Source organism: Chiloscyllium plagiosum, unplaced genomic scaffold (genome assembly GCF_037043375.1).
Source record: "Chiloscyllium plagiosum isolate Xiang-an unplaced genomic scaffold, Cpla_swu_hap1 HiC_scaffold_3, whole genome shotgun sequence".
Lineage (NCBI taxonomy): Eukaryota > Metazoa > Chordata > Chondrichthyes > Orectolobiformes > Hemiscylliidae > Chiloscyllium > Chiloscyllium plagiosum.
In genome coordinates this window covers 76539161-76559704 of record NW_028270141.1, presented here as the reverse complement: position 1 = coordinate 76559704, position 20544 = coordinate 76539161, and the positions used below count along the sequence as shown (strand labels likewise).

General features: G+C 40.3%; 1 protein-coding gene across 1 annotated transcript in view; it reads left to right on the top strand.

The window, feature by feature from the left end:
• The window catches only part of clvs2 (clavesin 2), a 106959-nt gene that overhangs the window by 16143 nt on the left and 70272 nt on the right, over positions 1-20544 (top strand). Inside the window, exon 2 of the mRNA XM_087980905.1 lies at positions 8531-8705. Within this exon, the coding sequence (XP_087837031.1) occupies positions 8531-8705 (175 nt within the window). The remainder of the gene's footprint in view (positions 1-8530; positions 8706-20544) is intronic.

Below are 20544 nucleotides of genomic sequence, written 5' to 3'. Positions count from 1 at the left end.
TTTCTGAAGCTGTTTTCTGAACCCCACTATTCTGCCATTACTGTCCTTGCCCTCTATCCCTATTCTACAGAACTTCAACATATATTTGAACAATTTCTCTATTTAGCATCTCTTCAATGAAATGCCATGGAGCACTTCTGCATATGAACATAAGCTACTATTAAAGTCATTAATCATTCCGTATCTTTTGACCAAATTATGTTAATGACTGTGTTAAATTATTTTCTAAAATATGAATATAAAATACTAAACCTTGTAAGATTATTACTTTTTTCTTGCTCAGTGGAAGTCCTGGTGAAGATCCAAGACCAGAAGTCAGAATACATTGATTACAATGTTGTGATTGTGGCACCATTTCTCATGTTCAAGCTGGAATAGAATTCTTTCGCAAAAGCTTTGCCAAACAAATTACAAACTTACTTATCCAGTGAATTCCCTCTCCACTCCTTGAAGAAGTTGTATACATTTGTCAGGCTCAAATCCCATTCAGTGAAACTGACTCCTTTTGTATTAGGTCACATTAAGCCACCCAGGGCAAAATGGCACACTTAGAGTCATAGAGATGTACAGCATGGAAACAGACCCTTCGGTCCAACCCGTCCATGCCGACCAGATATCCCAACCCAATCTAGTCCCACCTGCCAGCACCCGGCCCATATCCCTCCAAACCCTTCCTATTCATATACCCATCCAAATGCCTCTTAAATGTTGCAATTGTACCAGCCTCCACTACCTCCTCTGGCAGCTCATTCCACACACATATCACCCTCTGAGTGAAAATGTTGCCCCTTAGGTCTCTTTTATATCTTTCCCCTCTCACCTTAAACCTATGCCCTCTAGTCCTGGACTCCTGGGATCCCATCCATCACCTTCCATGTTCACTCTTTTGCTACTGATGTTCAGCGATAGCAGTGTGTACCATCAACAAGATGCACTGCAGCAATTTATCAAGGCTCCTTCAACAGCACATTTCAAGCCCTCATCATTTAACACCTGGAAGGGCATTAACAGCAGGTATATGGAAACAGCACCATCTGCAAATTCTCCTCCAAGCAACATTCCCATTAAGTTTTCCTGCTGCTGTATGGATTTCTGATGTCTGTGCACCAATACAGCTTCTGAAACCAGAAGTCATTACATCCTGTGGCCTCACTACATACAGGAAAAATTGCTTCTAATCATGCACCATCCTATGTGGAGTTAAATTGCTGTTCTTTCACTGTTGCTCTGTAAAATGTTTGGAACCATGAATAGGAAGGGTTTGTAGGATATGGGCCGGGTGCTGGCAGGTGGGACTAGATTGGGTTGAGATATCTGGTCGGCATGGACGGGTTAGACTGAAGGGTCTGTTTCCATGCTGTACATCTCGATGACTCTATTTACACTGCACAGACTGTAGTAGTTCAAGAAGACAACTAACTATGATCTTCTTAAGTGTAATTAAGCATGGACAATAATATTGACCTAGTCAATGATGTCCAAATTTCATGAAAGACCAAGACATTTTTTTTCAACATGTTTCAATGTAAATGTCTGTTTTTTCTATTTTTTTAGCAAGTATATGGAAATAATAATCCTAAACGCTTAAAGTACAGAAGGAAGCCATACAGCCTGTCCAGTCAGTGCTGAATCTTTGTGTTGTGCCACAGGCAATATTGCTCTCTGCAACTTATAAGTTCAGTTTGCAACATTTGCCGACTCCATGGGTTTCCTCCGGGTACTCCGGTTTCCTCCCACAGTCCAAAGATGTGCGGGTCAGGTGAATTGGCCATGCTAAATTGCCCATACTGCTAGGTGCATTAGTCAGAGGGAAATGGGTCTGGGTGGGTTACTCTTTGGAGGATCAGTGTGGACTTGTTGGGTTGAAGGGCCTGTTTCCATACTGTAGGAAATCTAATCTAACCCTCTTAAATTTAAATATGTAATCCATTTCTGCTACCTTTTGAGCTGGAGAGTTCCAGATCTTGACAATTCTGTGAATGAAAATGTTTATTTTCATATTATCTGTGTATCTTTGTCAATGATATTTACTCTATTAGCCCTGGTCACTGACCAACACACTACAAGCAGTATTTTTCCTTTGTCTATATGGTACTATTCAAAACCACAATTAGATAATCCCTCAATCTTCTCTGCTACAAGGAAAACATTCATAACATTGCCAAACTCTCGTTCTTGACTAAAGTCTCTTCTAAATTGTCTTTGTGCCGTTTTTAAAGATTTTACATCTTCTTTGAAATATATGCTCTGAATTAGCCACAATGTTCCAATTGCAGTCTAACCAGTAATCTGTAAACTTACAGCATGATCTATTTTCATTTATGTTCTATGCCTCTAATTATAAACTAAAGTAACTCAATTGCTTTTTTAACTACCTAATAAATTTATGCAGCTAACCGTAATGATTTGTATATATGGACACCAAGACATCTCTGATTATCTACATTTTTCAAAATAATGTTTTTTTATAGGATATTGCCTTTCCATGACAGTTGTTCCAAAGTGCATCACTCCACACTTCTCCACAATGAATTTCATCGACAAGCTTCTGCATATTTTGTCATCCTGTCAATTTTGCCTTGCCAAGTTTTGTGTCATCTTCAAACACTTGACTCTAGGCCAGTTATAAACATTGAAAAGAGTAAAGGACACAAACTGACCTTACAAATCACCTCTGTGTTTAAAAATCCACGCCACCACTTCTAGTTCCTGTCACTGAGCAAATTCTGCATCTGTTTGTCACCTTCCCCTTAAACCCATGAGCTTTCATTTTCTTTAAATAAAGCTTTCTGAAAGTTCTTGCATAAATATCTATTGCACTTCCTTCGTCAGACTTCTGAGCTATCACATCAAAAAGATTGATTAATTTGATTTGACATAATTTGCCTTTAACAAGCCCATGATTTAACTTGATTTAACTATGCCTTTCCAAATGAAAATTCATTTTGATACTATTGCTGGAGTATAGAATTCCAAATTTGTTACTGAAAATTACTCTTGATGGATATAGACAGGTAATACATGAAGGAAAAGGAATAGAAAGATAATCTTGAAAGATTGAGATGTCATGGATAGAATAGGAGGATCGCAGGATTCAAGAAGGCAGCTCCCACCCACCTTCTAATGGGCAACTGGGGACGGACAATAACTCCTGACCCAGCTAATAATACTCACATTCCTGAGTGAATAAAAAAGTGGAGGATAAATATCTGAACAGATTTGTTAAGCTGACTGACTTGTTTCAGTGCTCTATGTTATACTTATTTTAATGGAACACTTCACAGAATTAATTACACCAAAATGCATTGATTGTTGTCATACAGAGACGTGCCACAGCCATGCTTTACAGTGAGATGCCACAAACCAAAGTCTATTTGTATTTTAGGAATTTTAAACAAGTATTTATTTATTCATGGAATGTGAACATTGCTGGCCAAGTTAGTACCTATTCCCATTGTGAGCTGAGAAAATGATGAGCTGCCTTCTTGAACCACTACAGTACATGTGGTAGAGCTACTGGGCAGCTCTCTTAGATAGGAATTTCCTAGGGTTTCAACCCAGCAACAGCAATGTATTTCTAAGTCGGGATAGTATGTGAATTGCTGGGGTTTGCGTTTGCATGTGAGTGTCAGCCTAGTCCTTCTAAGTTTTAGAGTTGTGAGTGTGGGAGATGCTATCAAAAAGCAAGGTAAGTTATTTTACTGCATCATATAGATGGTAAATAGACAATAGACAGTAGATGCAGGAGTAGGCCATTCAGCCCTTCGAGCCAGCACCACCATTCATTATGATCATGGCTGATCATCCACAATCAGTATCCTGTTCCTGCCTTATCCCCATAACCCTTGATTCAACTATCTTTAAGAGCTCTATCCACCTCTTTCTTGAAAGTATTCAGAGACATGGCCTGGTCTTCTGGGGCAGAGCGTTCCATATATCCACTACTCTCTGGGTGAAGAAGTTTCTCCTCAACTCTGTTCTAAATGGCCTAGCCCTTATTCTTAAACTGTGTCCTCTGGTTCTGGACTCACCCATCAGCGGAAACATGCTTCGGGCCTCCAGAGTGTCCAATCCATTAACAATTTTGTAAGTCTCCATCAGTTCCCCTCTCAGCCTTCTAAACTCAAGTGTATACAAGCTCAGTCGCTCCAACCTTTCAACATATGATAGTCCCTCCATTCTGGGAATTGACCACATGGACCTACGCTGCACTCCCTCAATAGCCAGACTATCCTTCCTCAAATTTGGATACCAAAACTGCACACAGTACTCCAGGTGCGGTCTCACCAGGGCCCTGTACAGCTGCAGAAGGACCTCTTTGCTCCTATACACAATTCCTCTTGTTATGAAGGCCAGCATGCTATTAGCTTTCTTCACTGCCTGCTGTATCTGCATGCTTGCTTTCATTGACTGATGTATAAGAACACCTAGATCTCGTTGTACTTTCCCTTTACCTAACTTGACTCCATTTAGATCGTCGGAGAAAGTGAGGACTGCAGATGCTGGAGATCAGAGCTGAAAATGTGTTGCTGGAAAAGCGCAGCAGGTCAGGCAGCATCCAAGGAGCAGGAGAATCGACGTTTCGGGCATGATTCCTGAAGAAGGGCTCATGCCCGAAACGTCGATTCGCCTTATCCTTGGACGCTGCCTGACCTGCTGCGCTTTTCCAGCAACACATTTTCAGCTCCATTTAGATAGTAATCTGCCTTCCTGTTCTTGCCACCAAAGCAGATAACCATATATTTATCCACATTAAACTGCATCTGTCATGCATCAGTCCACTCACCTAGTCTGTCCAAGTCACTCTGTATTCTCATAACATCCTCCTCACATTTCACCCTGCCACCCAGCTTTGTGTCATCAGCACATTTGCTAATATTACTTTTAATGCCTTCATCTATATCATTGATGCTAGAGCCACTGAGCACAAGAGGCTGTGTCTCCCAGATAATGCCAATTGTTTTTCAGTTTTGATCGAACTGCATTCATCCAGACAAGTAAGAAATATTCTACCACACTCCATGAAATAACTGCACTGTTCCCAGCACCTTCCTGTCTGTCCTCACGTAATCACACATTCACAGTGTATTTGGAGGTGTTGGAAGACCCATTTGCCAATTGGTCAATTAAAGGCAATCCTAGCTACCATTGGATTCAACCCAGATGTGTTCAGGGAAAGGTGGGGCATGGGGTGCTTTGTTTCCCCCACCAACTCTATTTTGATTTGACCCTTGCCCCCCCCCTTCACTTTTTTGTTCATGCAGGCTTTGCCCTTAAGGAATTGGGCAACTCTTGTCACTAGTCACTCCAGTGTCTTTTCTTCCTGGTGGTAGAATAGGAATGAAGTTTTCTGCACTTTTCCTCACTGTGTCCTACACCTACACGCACGCGACATGGGTGCTGGGAGAAATAAGCACTACTGCTATTTGGCAAAAAAAACAATAACCAGGAGATTAGAATCTCTTCAATTGAGAAAGAAAATGTTACCAGAAGATTTAGAATCTCCTCAGTTCGGGGGACTGACTCCAAGCCAGCTGGCCACCGGCAGTGTATTGTGCATAAGTAAATGAAGGGTCACTTGGTGACAGAATACCGGCCTCTGTGCTGTCATTTCAACTGCTAAACAGCAACTGTTCCAACATAATAACATGCCATAAACACACCTTTGGCAAAGGCAAATTCCATAAAATAGTTCGTCTCATGTGCAAATCCACCAGCAGGAAGAGAAACCCAGTGTTTATCTGTAACAGCTTCCACATACAGCTTCAAGGCCCAAGCCCAAAAGTTAGAACTAAAGTCCTGGTTCTGTAGAAGCTTGACCCCACCCCTTCATGCTGCTTCTATTGATCTAACTTAAAAAGAAAACAAAGCTAGCTGGGCTCAGAGAAGACAGCTCATCTCCAATTTTATATATAAAAACAGAAATTTAACCCAGCACTAACAGAGGTCATCACCAAGTATGCAGTCAGGCTAATGGTCATGTGTGTGTGTGTGTGTGTGTGTGTGTGTGTGGTTACCTCCTTCACAGACCTCCTTCCCATTTTCATGAATTTCCCCAGCACTCTGTGTCCACCCCAGAATTCAACTTGTGAGAAACTACCATGAATTAATAAAGGTTAATAAAAATTTTAGTTTTAAAAATCCATTAAGGCGACTTTCTATGTGGAGTTTGCACATTCTTCCCGTATCTGTGTGGGTTTCCTCTGGGTGCTCCTGTTTCCTCCCACAATCCAAAAATGTGCAGGTTAGGTGAATTGGCCATTCTAAATTGCCCGTAGAGTTAGGTGAAAGGGTAAATGTAGGGGAATGGGTCTGGGTGGGTTGCGCTTCAGCGGGTCAGTGTGGACTTGTTGGGCCGAAGGGCCTGTTTCCACACTGTAAGTAATCTAATCTAATACCACTATTGTCTGCATCCTGAAGACATTGTTATCAGATTGGGCTTGCAGAATTTGGTGAGAGAATCAATATGAGGTAAAAATCCTGTTTGACCTAGCTCTTCCCAATCATCCTATCACAGATACCTCTGCCTATGTCGTTATCTCTAGGAGTAACTCCTCCATAATACCTGTGAATCAAAGACCTATCTTCAGACTGAGCCCACCCATCCATCACTTTGTGCAGCAATACCTCTGTGTTTCTTGGAATGGACTCAGATCAGCTCAAAACTGGGCATTTTGCGCCATCAACCACAGAATTTTTTTCATTATCTATTCACAGGATGAGGGCATTGCTGGCTAGATCAGCATTTATTGCCCATCTCTAAGTACCCAGAGAGCAGTTAAGAATTAATCACATTGCTGTGGGTCTGGAATCACATGTAGGCCAGAATAGGTAGTTTCCTCCCCTAAAGGGCATTAGTAAACCAGATGAGTTTTTTTCCTGACATTCAACAGTGGATTCATGGTCATCATTAGACTGTTTAATTTCAGATTTTTATTGAATTCAAGTTCTACCATCTGCCATGGTGTGATTTGAACACGTGTCCCCAGAACATTACTTTGATCTCTAGGTTAACAGTCCAGCAATAATACCACTAGGCCATCATCTCCCCATTCCATTCCATCACATCTTGGCCAGCATATTCCTCCATCTACCATTACTAATAATCCAGGTGATCAACTTTCAATAGGGACTATGGAAGATCATGCCATGAGCAATGTTGAATATACTTGAACATGTGTTAGTCTGCAAAATAGGCATGCTGAATTGTTTAGAGCATATTCACAAGTAAAAGCAGCATGCCATAGATGGAACAACATGATCCTACAACCAATAGATCAGTCAAAAGCTCTATCATATTCAGCAGTGAATTGCTATGGGACAACAACAATTGTTTTACTGTATAAGATGCCTTTGATGTAATGAAATGTGCAAAAATGCTTCAAAGGAGCTTTGTAGCATTTAAAATGTGACACCAGAGCAGAAAAGGAGATACTAATTCAGATGAACAGAAGTTTGATCAAAGTGAAAGTTCTGAAAATCCTTAAAAGAGAAAGTGTGTCAGATGTTTACGAAGGGATGTGCAGAACTTTAGCAACTGAAGGTATGGGCACCAGTGGTGGAGTAATTAACATTCGGGATTCTCAAGAATCCAGAATTAGAGGAGGACAGATATTTTAAAGGGTTATGAGGTTCAGGAGAATACAAACATAGGATGATAGGATACATATAGATACTGACATGGAGAGTTTAAAAATGATGATGCAAACTTTAAAGTTGAGGCATTTTTAAATCATGAGCCAATATTTGACCACAGGAGTGAATGGAAATAAGTTAGGACACAAAAAGCAGAGCTTTGAATTACATCACCTTTACAGAGACTGCAGTGTGGAAAACCACCCAAGAATGTATTGGATTAATCAAGTCAAGAGGTAACAGATGCACAGGTGAGAGTTTCAGCAATAAATGACTTAAGGTAGGGACAGAGTCAAGCAATATTACAAAAGTGGAAGTAAGTGATTTTAATGATGATACAGATATGTGATCATAAATTCATCAGAGCAAAACGTTACAGTTTGGCTTAATCTCTGACAGTGCCAACGAGAAATTTGAAATCAGTGACTTGGGAATGCTATTTGTGACTTTGGCCCTTCTACTATTTAGTGAAGGAACATTGCTAATCCAGTAATGGACATCACACAAACAATTTGACAAATTAACAACACAAACATCTGATCAGAAGAGAATATTTCAAAAAGCATTCTCGGTGTTTGCACCTACCAGATGAAAGCATAAGACAGGCCTTTATTTATGTAATAATCTCAGGCCAGAAATTAGAAGTGGATGATCTATTTTGATCCCCTTTCAAGAAAATAAATCACTTGCTATACAGTGCTTTAGTAAAGAGTTTACCATTTAGCTGGAATGGTATTTTAATTGTCCAGAGGATGTCACTGACACTGTTGGTGAAGGTTAGCTCCAAGCACTTGAGTTAGCTAAATTGTGTCAAATCTTTGACTGCCAATTTTGAAAGTTTGCTGTTCATGCCTTTAAGATGCCCTGATGGTTAATGGCAGTATTTCTCTTTAAGGTACACGTTAATAGATATCTTGCGTGCCATATTGCTATCATTGGAAGCAATGATTGAAGACCCAGAACTTCAAGTGAATGGATTTATTTTGATCATCGACTGGAGCAACTTCACTTTCAAACAAGCCTCTAAACTCACCCCAAGTATGCTTCGACTGGCTATTGAGGGACTGCAGGTACAAATATTTATTGTTTGCAATGGAAATATTTAATCAAGATACAGATATTTTCAGTTCAATTGTTATATTTATTCTTGAATCACATCATTTCATTGTACACAAATATATTATTGTCCAAGATTTTCTTGCTTTTATACGTGATAATTATATTTTGAGAGCAAATGACTTTATATAAATAATTGGATATTCCCCAGGAGGAACGTTTGGTAATCAATATGTGAAGGACATTGCTCTTGCAGAAAGAAGCAGTTCAAGATGAAGTGATTTTATGGAATGAATATACTGCAGTACTAATCAAGAATAATAGCTTTATCAAAGCTATGCGCTCATTTCCTATGTTTTGTCTATCCTAACAATCTAGCCATTGATTGCTATTATATCCCATTATGTTAGACTAGCTCTCAAAATATATTTGTACATAGATAAATTTAAAATAAAATCACTTTGCACTGCAAAATGCAAGATGTAAGAGGGTGAATTAAAATGTATTGTTTAATTTTTACTTGGCATAGGTCACTCATTGAAGCTGGGAATTTAGTTCCCTGAACTAATTTCCTTGAACATCTGAACATTATAAAAATAAAATAAAATTGCATTTTGAATGAAGTTATTTGGGCCATAGAATCTTCCATAGCCAGCAGACACATATTTGAGTTTAATAGCCAGTTGGATAATCACCCTTTTTTAAAATCAGACTTTACTTATGCATGATGAATAATTACTATTTTACTGAGAATAGCAAACATTTCATCTTCAGTTTTGAAAACAGATGTGCCCATTTTTATTTTAATTATTAAGGACCCAAAAATTGAAGCGTATGATTGCTGACAATGGGATTTGCTAGGAATGGATTACTAATGAACAAAACGGTCATTATGATACACCTGCAACTTTAATTCCCAATTATCTTATGAGCCATTTAAATGATATAAATGTTTAAAAGTTCATAATTGCAGTTGAAGATTGCATAATAAGGCAACACATAACCTATTCTCCTCACATCCCATGAAAGGTTGAAAAAAATGTGGAGAATCACTCAATAAAAATTATGGAAAACTCAATTTCCTAATCAAGCCTTGGTTGTGCTAGTAAATTCTATAATGGACTGTTGCAAAAGGTTTTTCTATGGGCAGAAGAAATGCCAATGTGCCAGAGATAGTAAGTGTTGAAATATGCCATTGAGATGTAACTGAAGTGCCAATTATTCAGATAATCTGGTAGAAAGTTTGGAAGAAGTTAGATAGCTTGCAGAAGGATGGAAAGTTGGGAGATAACTATTAAATCTATGGACTGAAGTTGCAGTCCATAGATTTCATGAACATACTAGAATCTTAGTGGGCGGCACGGTGGCGCAGTGGTTAGCACTGCTGCCTCACAGCGCCAGAGACCCGGGTTCAATTCCCGACTCAGGCGACTGACTGTGTGGAGTTTGCACATTCTCCCCGTGTCTGCGTGGGTTTCCTCCGGGTGCTCCGGTTTCCTCCCACAGTCACAAAGATGTGCGGGTCAGGTGAATTGGCCATGCTAAATTGCCCGTAGTGTTAGTTTAAAGGGGTAAATGTAGGGGTATGGGTGGGTTGCGCTTCGGCGGGTCGGTGTGGTCTTATTGGGCCGAAGGGCCTGTTTCCACACTGTAAGTAATCTAATCTAATCTTATTGGTAAAAAAATGCGTCCGACAAGGGTTTCTCCCGACATAAAGTCAAGTTAACAAGGATATGATTTATAGGAACTGTTAATAACTCCAAAGTGGAAGGAGTGCAAAGCTGGATGTTTTGGAGGAGTAGACAAGAAAATCTTGGTCCTCCTGGCTCTGAGCTAATGCTCAAATATACTTACTTCTTCCAATTTCTGGGAGAGATCTGGGAAATCCAGCACTCAGTGTCCTAAAAATAAAACATAAAATGGTCATGAACAGTCTCTTCAAAATATTTTAATGAATAACTTACAATGAGAGAGTGGGTTAGTTACCTATGTTATCTGTTAATGGGCGATAGTGGCTTAACGCTAATGCAACTGGGCTAGTAATCCAGAGCTCATGATAATCCTCTGAGACATGGGTTCAAATCCTCCCATGGCAGCTGGTGGAATTTAAATTCAATGAATAAATCTGGAATTATAAAGCTATAAACATCCATCTTGCCTTTAGTGAGTCTTTTATCCTTCCCTGGTCTAGTCCACATGTGACTCCAGATCCAGAGCAGTGTTGTCTCTTAACTGCCTTCTGACATGGCCATTCAGTTCAAGGGCAACTGGGCATGGGCAAGAAATGTTGGCCTTGACAGTGACTCCCATGACCAATGAAAGAATAAAGAAATAAAAAGCTAGATATCGAATGGTTTCAAGACAGATTTGTGTTGCTTATCAATCAAAGGGATGGACAGAGTGTCATAGTCATGTAGTCATTCAGCAAGGAAATAACCTTTCAGTCAAACCAGTCCAGGCTGGGCATAATCCCAAACTAAATTATTCCCACCTGCCTGCTCCTGGCCCATATCCCTCCAAACCTTTCCTGTTCATGTACTTATCCAAATGTCGTTTAAAGGTTGTAATTGTGCTCACATCCACCACTTCCTCAGGAAGTTCATGTCACACACAAACCACTCTCTGTGTAAAAAATTGTCCCTCATGTCTTTCTTAAATCTCTCTCCTCTCATCTTAAACATGTGCCCCCTACTATTGAAATCCCTATCTCAAGGAAAATACACCTATCTGTACCTCTCATGATTTCATAAACTTGTATAAGGTCACCTCCCAACCTCCTATGCTCCAGTGAAAAAAGTCCCAGCCTATCCAGTCTTCCTTTATGACTCAAACCTTTCATACCCAGCAACATCTTGGTAAATCTCTTCTGAACCCTCTCTGGCTTAATAATACCCTTCCTACGACTGGGTGACCAGAACTGGGCATAGTACTCCAGAAGAGGCCTCTCCAATATCTTGTACAACCTCAACATTATGTCCCAACCCCTATACTCAAAAGGTGTGAGCAATGAAAGTTGTTGAATGGCACAGTGCTACATCAGTCTTACATTTGCACCAAGTGCTCGTTGTGTATGTGGCAAACATGCTGCATATTTTCTTATTTTAACTTTAAAATTGACATTTTTGACTTTATTGGGGTATTGAATCAGCTGTTTGTTAGACACCACAAACGGTTTATTTTCATACGCCGTGTGTAATAGGCAGCTAGTCCGTTATCCGTCAATTTTACTTACACTGCAAGCCTGTATTATACAGCCATTTGCTTCCAGAAACATTATAAAGAAGCAAACTTAGCTAGCTTGTACCAACTGCTTTTTACGGTCTTTAATAGGGTATGTGGCAACACCAGTACCCTATGTTGTGGAGGTCTCAGCAGGTATGATGTGGTGAATTAGGTGGCTTAATGTTTGGCACACTCACCTCAATTCAGTCAGAGAACGGTTAGGAGGAGCTATAATGGAGGCTTCTCAGACTTCATTAAACTTCCAGTAGTCCTCATGTACCTACACCAGTAGACACAGAGGGCAATATCTTACAGTAATTGCATTTGTGGTGACTTATTGTTGCCATTTTTGTCATTTCATTGAAATTTTAATCATGGGACAGAGGTAGTGGCTTTGAAACCAATAATCCAATGGCAGTTAAGGAGACATCTAGTAAATATTTTAGGTTCAGAAGGATTTGTAGTTGATATAGATAGTTGTGTATTCATTGACTGGTGGCAACCTTCCGTCTCAAATGACAATGGTTTGTGTTGTGGTAGTCAATAATGTGAAAAAGTATTAATAATAAGCAGTAATAACAAAGTTGTAAGTTTATATCAAAGTCCATTGCAAAATTAAAAATATAGAGCTGAGCTGACTAATGCCTGTTGCTCCACCATAAGACCTTAGGACGATAAGACATAGGAGCAGAAATTAGGCCATTCAGTCCATCGAGTCTGCTTTGCCATTCAATCATGGCTCATAGATTTCTCAACCCCATTCTCCCGCTTTCTCCCCCTAGCTGTTGATCCCCTTGACAATATCTCCATCTTAAATATACTCAATGATCCAGTCTCCACAGCCTTCTGTGGCACTGAATTCCATAGATTCACCGCTCTCTGGCTGAAGAAGTTTCGCCTTATCTCCATTCTAAAAGGGCCTCCCTTTATTCTAAGGCTGTGCTCTTGGGTCCTAGTCTCTCCTACCAATGGAAACATATTCCCAACATCCACTCTGTCAGGCCATTCAGTATTCAGTAAGTTTCAATTAGATCCCCCCCTCATCCATTTAAATTCCATTGAGCATAGTCCCAGAGTCCTCAAACGTTCCTTGTATGTTAGACTTTTCATTCCTGGGACCATTCTTATGAACCTCCTCTGAACCCACTCCAGGACCAATACATCGTTCCTGAGATATGGGACCCAAAACAGCTCACAATACTCTAAATGTGATCTGACCAGAGCTTCATAGACCCTAGGAAGTACATCCCTGCTTTTATCTTCAAGTCCTTTCAAAATAAATGCTAACATTGCATTTTCCATCCTAACTATTGACTCAGCCTGCAAGTTTACCTTGAGAGAATCCTGGACTTGAAGTCCCAACTTTCTTTGCATTTCAGACCTCTGAATTTTCTCCCCATTTAGAAAATAGTTTATGCTTCTATTCTCCCTGACAAAGTGCATGATCTCACACTTTCCCACGTTGTACTCCATCTGCCTGTTCTTTGCCCATTTTCCTAACCTGTCCAAATCATGTCCAAGGTGGCTGATGTCTACATCTGGGCCATTCATTTGATGCATTCTGAGTTACTCATAAACTGTCACTCAGTACCACTCACTGATATTTTTGATATCACTCACTTGAGCGGAGTTAACTCGAATTTTAACCTTTAATAGGATCATGAACTAAAATTTGGACTTAAGAGTTCAAAATTTATTTTCAATATGTAATTCTATCCAAGTGTTTTTCCATTAACTAACCTTTAGCAACTATTATATACACTTCTCATGCATAATCCATCCCAAGACAAATAATGAAAGAAAGATAAACGAGTTTGTGAGGTCCCCAGAGAGATCAATTTGAGGAAACTTTTAAAAAGGGAAAAATAGTAGACTTTATAAGTATAATTTGTTATCTCTCTCAGCTTTTGTTAACTAAGGTTTGGATTAGTATGTTTCTTAAATTATCAGTGTGAAAAATAGTTTCTTAGGGAAGAATCTCCCAGCCTTTGAACAATATAGATTGGGATGAGGGGGGGGGGGTTGGAAATTTGAGAGAATTACGTGAGTGTCGATTGGGGCCTTCCCTGACATCAAGAGAAACAAGTCACATTTTCCAACTCAATTCTGAACATTGAGATGAGATTTTTGGTTGTGAGCAGAGGGAAGCATATTAACAGTGATTAGCTCTTGTTATCACCTTTATTATTACTTAATCTCACCTCATTAATACATATTCTTCTATTCTACCATTTAGAGTCATAAAGTCATAGAGATGTACAGCATGGAAACAGACCCTTTGATCCAACGTGTCCATGCCGACCAGATATCCCAACCCAATCTAGTCCCACCTGCCAGCATCCCTCCAAACCCTTCCTATTCATATACCCATCCAAATGCCTCTTAAATGTTGCCATTTAAATTGTACCAGACTCCACCACTCCCTCTGGCAGCTCATTCCATCCACATAGCACCCTCTGCGTGAAAAAGTTGCCCCTTAGGTCTCTTTTATATCTTTCCTCCCCTACCCTAAACCTATGCCCTCTAGTTCTGGACTCCCCAACCCCAGGGAAAAGACTTTATCTATTTATCCTATCCATGCACTTGCTGTTAGAATGCTGAGATGCTGAGAATTCCTGACAAAGTCAGCATGGGTACCCAGTGACCCCGACTTATCACTTGCTCCTTTGGATCTCCATCTTGGAATTTCTAGTAACAATATTTCAGAGCATGTTGACAGTGACATGCATCCAGAGTCCACAGACACTGGCACTCAAAACAGTAAGGAGAAATTTCTCAGATAAATAGCAAACAGTTGGAAATTATAATCTGCACTATTAGTGACTAAACACCTAACTTCTGCATAAGATATTCTCCATTTTGACCTTCATTAAAATAAGGCATGGAATAATGAAATGGACTGCATGTACTTGATATCACCAATAGAAACAAATCCATTTTGAAGAAAATTGCTCGAAAAAAAAACTTAATAAATAGACTTTCAGCCTAAACACTTCTCATCCTACTTATAATTTTCTGATTTTCAGATTATTTGCTATGTCTGAATGAGGCAGATTTGCTTGTTGCTGCATCTGAAATTACTGAACTTGATTACTTGGTTGCAACACATAGTTGACCACTGGGGAGAGTCCTTTATAAGTGTAAGGATCCAATTTTGCTCTATGCACTGCAACAAATTATTTTTGGTATAGGGACAGAAGCATTTGTCCCATTGTCTATTTATCAAATTTGCTATATTCAATTTCTTTTATCTGATACATTCAACCATCTCTGAAAATTTAGTGCAGTGTTAATAATCAGTCATGTGAATAGTATAATGCTTACATGAACTATCACCTGTTATTTTAACTTTTTAAAATCATTGTCTTAAGGTGGCCAATAATGGTAGTTTATGTAGGTTACTTCGATGCAAAGTGATCTAATGGAGATTACGATATTCACCATACAGGTCTACATAACCTGGTTGATCTCAGGTGTAGAGGTACTATCTTTGGAGGAGAGGTTGAATAGGTTGGACCCGTACTCTTTGGTGTTGAGAAGAATGAGTGATGATCTCATTAAAACACTCAAGATTCTAAGGGGACTTGACAAGATAGATGTGGAATGTTGTTTACCCTGTTGGGAGAGTCTGGGACCAAAGGGGACAATCTCAGAATAAGGAGCTGTGCATTCAAGACAGAAATTAAGAGGAATTTTTTCTCCCTGAGGGTAATGAATTTATGGAATTCTTTATTGCATAGGACTGTTGATAATATATTCAAGGCTGAGATAAACTGATTTTGAATTAGTAAGGGAATCAAAAGTTATGGGGAAAAAGCAGGAAAGTGAAGCTGAGATTATTGGATCAGCCATTGAATGACTGGAAGACTTGGACTAAATAACGTACTTCTGTTCCTATGACCTTCATCTTCCTATATTCCAGGTATAACTCTTAAACAGCAGACAATTTGCTCATAATTTTTGTTGACTTCAGTCCTGTCAGAACCCAAACTGGGCATCAGGGAGCAGGTTAATGCTGGACAATTGCTGCTTGGTAGCACTGTTGATGACACCTTCCATCACTTTATCGGTGATCAAGAGGAGAATGATATGGAGATAATGAATTGTCCTGTTTTTGGTGTACAGGACGTTCTGGGCTATTCTTCACATTGCTGAGTAGATGGAAATGTCGTAACCGCATTGGAACAGCTTGGCTAGGGATATGACAAGTTCTCCAGTGTTCAGGAATATTGCCAGAATGTTTTCAGGACTTGTAACCTTTGCAGTATCCAGTGTCTCCAGTGACTTCTTGTGATCATGCTGATTTGGCTGAAGACTGGCATTTTTACTGCTGGCGTCCTCTAGAGGAGGCTGAGATGGATCATCCACATGGCACTTCTGGCAGCAGATTATTGCAAATACTTCAGTTTTATCTTTTGCACTAAAGTGCTGGGCTTCCACATCATTGAGGATGATCCTCTTCCTCCAGTGAGTTGTTTAATCATCCACCACCATTCACGACTGGATGTGGCATGACTACAGAGCTTAGATCTGATCCGTTGGTTATGGAATTGCTTAACCCTATCTATCACTTGTTGCTTTTGCTGTTTGCATGTAAATAGCCTTGTGTTGTAGCTTCACCACGTTGGCTCCTAACCTTGTTCTCTTCATTGAACCAGAGTTGTTTCCCCTGGCCTGATGACAATAATCGGATTGTGGATATGCCAGGCCATGGGGTTACAGATTGTGGCAGAGTACAATTCTGCTGATGCCCCACACAGGTATATAGTCTTGAGTTGCTAGATCTGTTCAAAGTCTATCCCATTTAGTCATGATCTGGAGATGCCGGTATTGGACTGGGGTGTACAACGTTAAAAATCACACAACACCAGGTTATTGTCCAACAGGTTTAATTGGAAGCACTAGCTTTCTGAGCGATGCTCCTTTATCAGGTGGTTGTGGAGCAGCGCTCTGAAAGCTAGTGCTTCCAATTAAACCTGTTGGACTATAACCTGGTGTTGTGTGATTGCTAAACTTACCCTATTTAGCATGGTGATACTGCCTCACAAGTTAATTGAAGGAATTCTCAGTGTGAAGACTGGACTTCATCTCCTCAAGGACTGTGCGGTGGTTACTCCACTGATACTGACATGGACAGATGTAACTGTAGTAAGCAGATTGGTGCGGATGAGATTAACAATGATTTTTCCTCTTGTTTGTTCCCTCACCACCTGAGACTGACCAAGTCTAGCAGCAATTCCTTTTAGGACTCATCCATCTTGGCTAGTGGTTTCACCACTGGTGGGAGATATTGAATTTACTCAGCCATAGTACATTTTGTGCTCTCTCCAAATGGTATTCTACACGCAGGAGTGTTAATGTTTCAACTGGCGATGTAGCAGAGTTGGGGTGGGGGAGGGGGTGGTGGTGGTGGTGGGTGGTGGTGGAGGGGAATGTTGTGGGGTGGGAGAGGGAAATGTGGAAGTGGTGGTATATGGTAATTAGCAGGAGCTTTCCCTGCCACATTTGACCTGATGACATGAGACTTCATAAGGTCAACGACCACTGTCAGGCAATTGGCCGCTCCCACTCTGTCCCCTCTGCTGGGTCTGTCCTGCTCGTGGAGTAGCGCATGTCCAATGATAGTAATGGTGGTGTCTTGGACATTGTTTACATGATATGAGATTGGCAAATGCCTTTACTTTTTTTCAGTCTCACTGGTTGATGAAATGCAAAAAATGGTTTCAGTAATTGGCAGCAGTTTGCTGCATGTCTTATGACACTGAATCGAAACTGTCGAGCAGTATTCATGTTGTTTTACTGTTTGCTGGTGAATGTTTGCAATTTTGTTGAACTGACGGGCACAAAATTGAGCCTGCTGAAAATTCTTAATCCGTGATATGGGACAGTATGGTGACTTAGTGGTTAGCAATGTTGCCTCACAGCACTCCGGATTCCAGTTCAGTTCTATCCTCGGGTGGATCATGGATCATAGAATCCTTACAGTGTAAACAGGCTCTTTGGCCCAACAAGTCCACACCGACCCTCCAAAGAATCACCCACCCAGACCCATTCCCCTATTACTCTACATTTACCCCTGACTAATACACCTAACCTACACATCCCGAACACAACTGGCAATTTAGCATGGCTAATTCACCTAACCTGCACATCGTTGGACTGTGGGAGGAAACCAGAGCACCCAGAGAAAACCCACACAGACATAGGGAGAATGTGCAAACTCCACACACAGTCATCCAAGGCAGGAATCAAATACAGTTCCCTGGTGCTGTGAGGCAGCAATGCTAACCACAGAGATGCCCCAGGGAGTTTGCATGTCCTCCCTGTGTCTGAATGGGATTCCTCCAGGTACTTTGGTTTCCTCCCACAGTCTAAAGATGTACAGGTCAGATGGATTGACCATGCTAAATTGCCCATAATGTGCAGGCTAGGTGGATTGGCCAGAGAAAATGCATAGATTTGATGGGCTGAATGGCCTGTTTCCACACTGTAGTGATTCTATGTAAAAGCAAATATTGAGCTGGCATAAGTTTGATAATGATCACAAGGTGGCAAATGTGACAACTACTTTAATTTCACAACAAAAGTGTTTGCAGGATGCCAAAATATTACAGAAGGTGATGTGAATTTATCTTCTCAACATAATTCAGTAGTAAACTGTTAATACAGTTTCCAGTGCTAGTTTCCTGAGATCATATATCCTTGAGCTATTATTATTGGTCAGGTTCTGTTTGCTTTAATGCAACGTTATGGCTATACCGCACATGATTTTGGAAGGTTGTGTTAGTATCTCATAGATTTTGAGCTCTCACTTAAGGTCACACTTTTGATTAGTTCCAGGACACAGTGGCAACTGAAGTAGGTACAGCTGCATTTTACAATAACAGGCTGTGTGCTGCAAAATGTAAACTTGTTGTTTCTCATATGGCGCACTGCGTGAGAGGGCAGTATCAGGGTACAGAAAGATGAAAGAGAAGCAAATAGTGATGAACAAAATCGCCAAAAATAAACACCATCAGAAAAGGTGAAACAAGTACCAAGAAAAACATGGATAGTAGAACTTGACACTTGGTAGAGGTAGAAATTGGGCAAACCTGGTTTATTTTCACTTGAATGTCAGAGGCTGAGGGGTGAACTGATCGATGGTTACAAAATTATGAGAGGCATGGATAGAATACATAGTCTTTTTCTAAGGGTAGAAATATCAATTACTCAGGGACATAGGTTTAAAGTAAAAGCAGGAAAGTTTAAAGGAGATGTGAGAGGCAGGTTTTGACACAGAGAGTGGTAAGTGCCAGAGGTGGTAGTAGAAGCAGATACAATAATAAAATTTAAGACATATATTCACAGACCTGTGAATAGGCAGGGAATAGAGGGAAATGGCACTCATAGAGGCAGAAGGTTTTTAGTTTAGAAAGGCATCATTTGTCAACTAAGGCTTGGTGAGCCAAAGGGCCTATTCCTGTGCAGTACTGTTTTTTCTTTTTTATTTTTTGTACAAAAATTAAAGAAAGCCACAGTAGATGTAAAAAATGGACCAGATAGAAAATTAGGCAATGTACTCTGAGTTCCATTCCTCCTCCTTGGCACACCAGTCTGTAAAATCTCTCTGATACAAAACACCAGGGACTGAGAAAAGACCTGGTGAGCAATAAACACGTGCAGACCATCTTGTTCTGGAGTATAGGGTCTTGTCTTCAAACCAGAGAGCCGGGGTGAAACCTGCAATGCCTCTAGTTGGTAAGGCCTGTGGTGATGCCACTGTGAGACCCACTCCTGAAATCAAGACCCCAGGGTGACCTGCCAGGCAGAGGCCAGTATCTACAGAGATCAGCAGCATCACTTGGGAAGCTGGTTGCTGCTGGATGGTGATATTCTAGAAAGACAGGATCTTGCAGGATCCAGGTTATAGGTAAACAATGTGGGGTCGATAAGTGAGGTTATTTGGGGAGGAGGCAAGAGGATCAGAAGCAAGGGGTAGAGTGCATGGCTCTGGATTGGGACTCTTACTCTACTTTCTAATTATTCAGCCCCTTGACCTGACAGCAATTGTCATTCATTGAAGAATCCTCCCCAAAGAAGTATCAGACAACCCACATAAATGTACAAGCCATGCACACCAAATGGTAACAGATCCATTTAAAATGCGGTTAGTCCAGCAGTGGCACTCATAAGTGGTCCTTCATTGACAATGAAGAGCTTTAATTGGCTGCAGGGTGAGTAGGTCATCCAGACACCCTCCCGCCCAGAATTGAAATCCGCTGGGGGTACATCATCACTCCATTCAATTAAATGTTTTTCCTGCCTTCTCCACATACTCCATGCTTCTCCTATTGTCAGTGTCTGCAGTCCTCCATACACTCCATTTGTTAGCTTTGGTGGGAAACAATCATAGAATCTATATCACCTTGGGTTCATTCTAATCTTTTCACATGGAAAAGAATATCGCTAGAATATCAAAGCATTAAAATAATCTAGCAAAGGAGGACATGGTAAGAGAATAAGCAAAAATAAAGATACAAATCAAAGAAAGAGGAAGATTGGAAAATTAAATATTTATAGGTGAAGAATTCAATAAAATAAAAAAAACAGAAGAAAAGTAATCATAAATCCTCATGAAATAGTTTCAAA